The following is an 8546-nucleotide window of genomic DNA, read 5'->3' as shown; positions in this document are numbered from 1 at the left end:
TTCCGGAATTAACTGGAATTAGTGGATATCAATGTTTACGTCAACCGATTCTACACGAAGTTCATCATTTCGGTGAACATTTTGAAAGATCGGTTGAAGAAGAACGAGACAGACTATCACTGATCTTGTTGCATGCGTCAGGCGTAACCCACGGAAGTAACAGTACAGCTTGTAACAACCTAGTTAGTTTGATGCTTACATGAGACTTCGCAGTCAACAGGCTACTCAAAAAGTCATGTGACGCAGATTATATTCTAAGATCTAAATCCAAATTATCAACTGCATTATATCATAAAGGCCTGGTGCATAGCTATCCTAAACTCAAAAGAAATAAGTGAAGAATGTTAAGAAATACTAATCTTGTTACAATAATAGATGTTATACCATCACTAGTAACCTATTTCATTCCACTGAATCAACAAATATTGTAAGAAAATCTACTGCGTGCGGTTGCTAGAATCTATTACCATCATCATGATTATTTCACAATAATTAGCAGCAACCTAGTAATCTCACAAGAAAAAGAAAAACTGAATTCACCTGAAATCTTCGTAGATCTTGAGCATACTCAGAACCTACTTGATAAATCTTTGCAAGAAAAAGAGAATCCCGTTATAAACTTCCTATTGAGTTCCTATTTCACATTATTCCTCCACAGCAACATGGGGTTATGGTGAAACAGCAAGAATATGGAAGCAGCTCTTCAATAGCTTAGGCATTTATGTTGCTACATCGAAGCAAGTCATCAGCAGCTTAAACATTTATATCGCTACTTTTGATGTGTTTACCTCCTCCAGGTTATCCTGTTCATTAATAAGGTAATATAGGTGGATTACGTGCTTAACACCTTGTTGGTCATTTCTTCCAAAACACAGTTAGCGTCTTTCAACTTCCCTTCTCTAGATGGCTCATAGATGGTCACTTCTTCCAAAACGCAGTTAGCTTCTTTAAAATCCCCTTCTTTACACAGCTCATCGATGTGCTCTGAACGTGTTGTATCACTTGAACAATCCTGATCTACTGAGTCACAAGCAACTACTACTTGATAATTCTCTTTCTGCAGTCCTTGGGAGATGGTTTCCTCCAGAGCAGCAAAACAAGCTCGATAAGGTATTTTTCCAGTTTCATTGATCTTGGATAAACAATCTAGAGCTTCATCAGTTCGGCCATATTCTACAAGCGTACGTGCAATACCTTTGTAAGTATACCCATCAGGTCCTAGTTTCTTCTCCTCCATTTCCGAAAGAAAATCCAACATATCTTCATATTTGCCTCCTCTGCAAAGTCCCACAATCAGTGTATTATAGGTAATGGCATCAACAACTTTCTCTTTTGCAAACCAAGCATGAAAGAGCTTAATAGCCTTGTCTACTTTCTCTGCTTTGCATAGTCCATGAAGAAGCATGTTAAATGTACTGAGATCAGTCTTGAACGACCCACTAACAATTTTGAAGTAGAATCGAAGTGCTTTCTCTACATCTCCTCCTTTGCAGTACCCATGAATCAATGTGCTGTATGTAACTTCATCAGGAACCAATCCACTGTCTAGTAGTTCATTTAATTTGGTTACCGCTTCTTCAGTCTTGCCTGCCTTGCAAAGACCTCCAATAACTACATTGTAGGTCACAACACCAGGATGGATCTCTTTCTTCTTCATCTCATCCCAAAGCTTCAATGCGTTATCCACGTCGTCTCCCTTAAAATAGCCCTTGATCACTGTACCATAGCTAACCTCGTCAAGATCATAACCCTTCTCTGGGGCACGACAAACCAACTCATAGGCCTCTTTGAGTTTTCCCTCATTACACAGTATGCGGAGAACATTGTTGAGAGTAAAAATATCCAGCTTTAATCCTTTCAGAAGCATCTCATCAATTACTCCATAGGCTTCCCATATATCCCCTGCTTTACTGTACCCATTAATCAAAGTATTGTAAGTAACACAATCCGGAGAAACCCCACTTTCTTCCATCTTCCTAACCCACTCCCTCGCTTCCTCCAATTTCTCTTCTCTACACAACCCTTGAACAATAATGTTATGGGTATATATATTTGGCTTCACACCCTTGTTGCCCATTTCTTCAAAAAGTTTGATTGCTTCAGAACTTGTCCTCCACTTAAAACATCCTTTGATTAACGAACAATAAGTAACCGCATCAGGTGTGAATTTCATATTCTTCATCTGATCAAGAACCCTAAATGCCTTATCTATCTTACCCTCCTTACATAACCCACTTATCAACGTATTATATGTAAACTCATCTGGCGCAAGATTACCCCTTATCATCAAATCAACAGTATCCGCCGCATCCTTCATCCACCCAATCCCACAAAACCCACTTATCAAAGTATTAAACGTACACCTATCCGGCGACAATCCTTTCTCCTTCATATCAAGAAGCAAATCTCTAGCCTCATCTAATAAACCCTTTTCACAATAAGCACTTAATATCGTATTATAAGTCACATTATCAGGACAACACCCAAACTCATCACCCATCCTCATTTTCAACTCCATTGCATCCTTGAGCTTAGATTTCGAGCAATACCCTTTAATCATAATATTACAAGTAAATGTATCTGGAACAACCCCAAGTTTAATAGCCTCTCGAAAAACACTTTCACAAATTGAAATTGAAGAACTCTTACTTACCAAAGAAGCAAGCAGAGTATTACAAGTCCGAAGATTCGGACAATGCCCATCCCTCTTCATTTTATCAAACACTTGAAGTGCAATGTCTGGTTCATTCTCCTGCACATAAGCTCCAATTGCAGTATCCAAAAGAGACACACAAGGGGGCGGTACAAGATTAGATTTTGGTGGGTGAATCAGAGAATTAAGTAGGAGATGATTAGACTTATCTTTAGAAATGAATGAAACAAGTAATGATTTGACTTCTGGGAGTTTTCTGAAACGAATGAGTGGAGGAAGAATGAGGAGTAGAGATGGAAGAGTGTTAATGGGTTTTGTGAAATCTGGAAGATGATGTTGACACCATTTGAAGAATGAAAGTAGGGTTGTGGGTTTTGATGAGAGTGGTGGTGAAGATAGTATTGATGGGATGGATGATGGGTTTAGGTCTGGTATGTATTGAATCAGCTGTTGTTCTTGAGTTTGAAAAGAAGAAGAGAATTTTCCTGAGGTCAGAACTGTGATTACGTTTTGCATGATTGATTGGTTTAGTGGCGGCGATGGCGGTGGCTGCTGTGATGGTGGTGGTGGAGGTGGTTGTGCTTCCATTTCTGTCTCGCGATCAAAAGCTTCAGATTTCCGATTTTGGAATCTCTCTTCTACTTGCATAAGGGCTGGCTTGACATAGAGACTTACGAAATTACCCAGCGCACTCATTTTATTTCCGATAATCACCCTATAGGCTATAGAGATAATGCACCAACTCTTTGCACTTGACCGATTTTTCGGATCACTATGATCGATTTGTAGCTTTCAATTTGTTTATTTAATATAGGCCAAAAAGAAAAATAAAAAAAAAAATGATGTGCTTCCTCCGTACTTTTTTAATAGACCAGTTTCTATAAATAAAAGTCTCAAAAAAATAAGCCAGTTTTCTAATTCGGAAAATCAAATGTTACTTTAATTTTTTGGGACCATTTTTCTCTTTAACTTCTTTTGATGACAAATGTCATGTGGACCACTTTACTTTACTTCTTTTGCTGACAAGTGTTATGGGAACCATTTCACTTCATTTCTTTTATTGACAAGTGTCATGAGGACCACTTTCAATGATTGGTTCTCTTAATTTCCTTAAATTTCTCTAAAAACAAAACCAGCCTATTAAAAAAGAACGGAGGAAGTAGTTAATTAGACCGGGTCTTATGAAGATGTTCAAGCTCTTCCCAAATACGTTTACACATCAGCATGGAAAGAGCCTAGCTTCGGTGGTAATTTCTTGTAAAATCAAGAGACGGTTATTCTCATCAAAAAACTGGATAATTATTGCCCATTTATTCATCTTGACCGATCAACAAACAAGACCCATGGCTGCAATCCACCTTGGCTTCCAAATCCTCTCGATCCATTATCACCTCCGACCTTTGTCTAGTCTGATAAAATTAAGAGGGTGGTTCAGGAGTTTCATCAAGCTTCTTGTGTGCGTGAAGCAGGTAACTCGGGCATACCCATTTCTGATGTTGTGTGATCTCTCTTTTTACATGCAATTTTGAATTGGAGATAAAGCCATTTTTAATAAACCTTCTCAAACAAATAAACAAACCCAAATTAGCAAACAAACAAACAACACAGTAGTAAAACCCTGTGAATCACAACCTAAATCTTACTCATTTCTAAATCTGGTAAACAAAATCTGAAGAAAAAAAATCCTTCCCAAAAAAATATTTCTATTCTTTTTTAACCTGGGCCAATTTATTCCCGGTTATATCTGCATTTTAATCCATAAAGACGACTCCCAGTACGAACACAATGTGAACAATCTGCTTCACCAGGTCTCACTGGATGGTTATTCTGATTATGATTCTCATCATCATAAGGCCGTTAAAAAGATGACACCTTTTCCTTAATTCCTAACCCTAGATTGTCAAACTTACCTTCTAAATTACTATCATCAACACTAACATCAATGGCAGCAGGAGTCTCGGGTGTGGAAGAATCAAACCAAACACTAAATGTTCATCTAAGTTAGACAATAACAAATTGAGTTTCTTCTACTGGTTTCTCGGCTACAATGTTTAGCTAGGAATTGAATAAGATTATAGAAAGGTCAAGGAACAATCGATCATAATTCGTTTCCCCTTATTTGGAACAGTTGATTGTTATCCGTTATTGAAAATGGTCAATGATAATCCGTTGTTTTAGCCTAAAACGGTCGCCCATTACCCGTTTTTCACTTTTGAGAACAGCTAATGGTTAGCCGTCGCCGGGATTCCCACATACCAGGGAAGGCTTGCGAGAAAAGGGGGTTTAGGTGACAGTTTTTTCTTTTGCGAAGACTTTGGGTATCTCCATAAGACCCTGTCTTACGGGGTTCGGTTTTATCTCAGAAAGGTTCTCAGTGAAATCTCAAAATGTTTATTTTAAAAATTTATACCATGATAACCATTTGGCACGCTTTATATGCGTTTTCATTTAATCAACAAAAAATAAGATTTTATTTAAAAGAAAGAGAAAATTAAACTGAACCTTAACATTCAGTTTAATTTATACCATGATAACCAGATCCAACTATTTTTTCTGTATTTGCGTGTTCTGATCTTTCCCTGTTTTATCTTGTTGAGTACTATCTTCTCTAAGATTTGCTCGAGAGTGATCTCCAATAGGCAAGATAAAAAGTAGTCACAAGCATATTCGTCTCATCGTTTGTGCTTCCACAATATCTTGTTTCGCTTTCATACGATTAATATTATTGTGAGGTTTGATAATACTAGGTTGTTCTTCGGGAATATAAGTTCGGTTTATCAATTGGTTCATGTACACCTTGATTTATCAAAACACGGAAAAAAACTCATATGTATTTCTGTGGGATACAGATTTATCTATTCCAATAGACTTTTCTGTGTGAGATAGATTTGTTTATCAAGTCTTCGACTTTGGGTCGTAACAACTCTTAGTTGTGGGTGAGATCAACTAAGGGAATCAAGTGCGTAGTATCCTGCTGGGATCAGAGACGTAAGGAGTGCAATTGTACCTTGAATCAGTGTGAGATTTATTAGGGTTCAACTACAGTCCAGTCTGAAGTTCATTGGTAGTAGGATAGTGTTTGTAGCGGCTTAATACAGTGTGGTGTTCAAAACTGGACTAGGTCCCGGGGTTTTTCTGCATTTGTTGTTTCCTCGTTAACAAAATTTTTTGGTGTCTGTGTTATTTCTTTTCTGCATGATATTTTGTTATATAATTGATATATCACTGGTTGTGCGTTGAATCGATCAATTGGGAAATCCAACCTTTGGTTGTTGATTGAAATTGATTGATCCTTGAACATTGGTCTTTGGAACCGTTCAAGTTATTTGTCTTATATTCAAGCGGGCTAGCAAATTCCTATTTGCTGATTGCGGATTGAATTAAGAGATAAAGATATAAAACTCTTTGATATAATTTTTTGTAGATTGAGTCTGACTGTCTAGTTGATTCTCTTGAAAGTATATTGGAGTTTGTCTATTCAGATTACCAAATGAAATATTGGGTGTGGTTGTTAGACCCTGTCAAGAACGAGCTTGATCTTGACAACACAGAGGGGAAGAAGATGAGGTAACAGAGAGACACGGAGAGTTTAGTGACTTCTACACTCAAATGAGCGCAGCCTCAGATTCAATTTCTCATTCGTTTCTTTCATCAAGGGTACAACATTATCTTAAATACTGAAAGTAAAACCCTATTGGCTAACCCTAATCAACCACAGCCTAACACGTGTGGAGTTATTACAATAATGATTAGCAATAAAAACGACTTAAAGAGTAAGATAAGGGACTAATCTCTAATGATTATCAATCATTGAGAGCACCTACAAAATACTATAGGAAGCCATAAAACGGGACATGACAATACCTCCCTCTTCAGACAATCTTTGTCCTCAAATATTAAACTTGGGGAAATGAGCAGTTACATTAGTGATATCCTCCCAAGTGGCATCTTATGGTATTGTATGTGACCATTGAATCAAGACTTGGTTCACCATTTGACCCTGACGAAAATCTTGACGAAAACCCAGATCAGCAATTGGTTTCAACACAATTTCTCCTTCTTCATCAGTGAGTGGCAGTTCAGTGAGAGCAGTGGCAGTGAGACCAATCTTCTTTTTGAGTTGTGACACATGAAAAACTGGGTGTATTTTGGAATTAGGTGGAAGAGCCAACCTGTAGGCCACCTGACCAATCTTTTGCTGCACCTTGAAAGGACCAAAGTATCTAGCAGAGAGTTTCAAATTCTTTCTAAAGGTTAAGGAAGATTGCCTGTAAGATTGAATCTTGAGGAAGACTAGATCACCCACTTCAAAGGATCTATCAGTTCTATGTTTATTAACAAAAAATTTCATTCTTGCTTGTGATTTTTGAAGAGATTCCTTAAGGATGTCAAGCATAACATCTCCGTCTTTCATATAGTCTTCCACAACAGCTACTGAAGAAGTTACATCCATGGGAAAGGCCATATGGGGGGGGGGGGGGTGAGTATCCCTTAGTATAAGGCAGTAAAAGGAGGCATATGTAGGCTAGAGTGATAATTGGTGTTGTACCACCATTTAGCAAGGGAGAGCCACCTACTCCAATTCTTTTGCTTGTGCCCTGTCATACACCTTAAGTAACTTTCCAAACATGAGTTTACTCTTTCTGTTTGACCATCTGTTTGTGGATGGTTAGCAGTGCTCATATGCAGTCTGGTGCCCGAAGACTTGAAGAGTTCTTACCAGAATGTGCTGGTGAAGACCTTGTCTCATTCAGAGACAATTGATGCTGGTAATCCACGTAGTTTAAAAACATTGTGGAGGAACTCCTGAGCCACAGTGATAGCAGTAAAAGGATGTGTTAATACAATGAAGTGTGCATATTTGGTAAACCTATCAATAACAACCATGACAACATCCTTTTTGTTTCATGTTGGGATCCCTTCAATGAAGTCCATAGAGACATGTTTCCATGCTTGAGAAGGAATTGGTAAAGGCTGAAGTATACCTGCAGGTGGCACATGTTCAACTTTGTTCCTTTGACAAGTATCACAATGGCTGACAATAAGTGTAATGTCTTTTTTCAGTCATTTCCAATAAAAGTACCTTTTAGATCTTTGGTAACTGCCTTGCACCCCTGAATGTCCACCTAAGGCAGAAGAGTGAATAGATTCCATGAGTTTCTTTCTCAGGTCATTTGAGTCTCCCACATAGAGTCTCCCCTTGTACCTAATGATTCCATCAATGTAAGAGTAATTGGGTACAAAGTCTGACTGAAGTAGTAGCTGAGGAAGTATAGTAGTGGCCACATGGTCTTGTTCATAACTGGAGATGGTCTCTTGAGCCCAAGTGGGAGTGGAGAGTGATAAGGAGATGCAAGTAGCTGAAGTAGTATCAGATCACTACGGGAAAAATATACATCTACAACTGGAGATTTACAACTCTTCGCTAAACATCGTAGAAAGTCCTACGTTTTACAACTGGTTTCAAAGGAAGAGTTGTCGTATATCATCACTGCCAACTCTTAGGAAACAAGGGGTTGCGCTAAGAAAACAAACGACAACTCCTTAAGCAAAAGAGTTGTGACGACATTTAGCTATAACAACTTTGTTCCGTAAAGGTAGTGACTAAGCCTATCACAATTTTCACAAGAGTTGTTGAAGAACACCGAAATATGATGATGAAAAATAGTGTTAGAGGGAGATTCGAACATGAACCTACTACATGGAAGTCTAGCTCATCAACCATCCTTACAGTTCACAAGTTTTGGTTTTTCTTTTTTTTAATAAAAACGTATAACAACACTTATAAGTGTTGTTGAAGTAAAAATATAGAATGTTGGAAAAAATGAGGTTAGAGGGGAGATTCGAACATGAATCTACTACATGGAAGTCTAGCTCATCAACCATCCTTACC

At 38.0% G+C, this 8546-nt stretch overlaps 2 protein-coding genes across 3 annotated transcripts; both read right to left on the bottom strand.

The window, feature by feature from the left end:
- Positions 1 to 266: 266 nt before the first annotated feature.
- On the bottom strand, positions 267 to 3297 carry LOC113347925 (pentatricopeptide repeat-containing protein At2g16880-like). 2 transcript variants are annotated; one of them, XM_026591619.1, is made up of 2 exons: positions 2654 to 2689; positions 267 to 2580 (listed from the first exon to the last, which is right to left on the bottom strand). In XM_026591619.1, the coding sequence occupies exon 2, from the start codon at positions 2558 to 2560 to the stop codon at positions 833 to 835; it is 1728 nt and encodes a 575-aa protein (XP_026447404.1). In that variant the 5' UTR covers positions 2561 to 2580; positions 2654 to 2689; the 3' UTR covers positions 267 to 832. The 2 variants fall into 2 exon arrangements, with proteins under 2 accessions (XP_026447404.1, XP_026447403.1); XM_026591618.1 differs by having other exon boundaries at positions 267 to 3297.
- A 3305-nt stretch (positions 3298 to 6602) lies between these two features.
- LOC113351293 lies at positions 6603 to 7106 on the bottom strand. The gene has a single exon (XM_026595308.1). The coding sequence runs from the start codon at positions 7104 to 7106 to the stop codon at positions 6603 to 6605; it is 504 nt and encodes a 167-aa protein (XP_026451093.1).
- Between the last annotated feature and the right edge of the window lie 1440 nt (positions 7107 to 8546).

This window comes from Papaver somniferum, chromosome 2 (assembly GCF_003573695.1).
Source record: "Papaver somniferum cultivar HN1 chromosome 2, ASM357369v1, whole genome shotgun sequence".
Classification (NCBI taxonomy): domain Eukaryota; kingdom Viridiplantae; phylum Streptophyta; class Magnoliopsida; order Ranunculales; family Papaveraceae; genus Papaver; species Papaver somniferum.
Note: the sequence above shows the minus strand (reverse complement) of the source record. Positions and strands in the feature narration are given on the sequence as shown.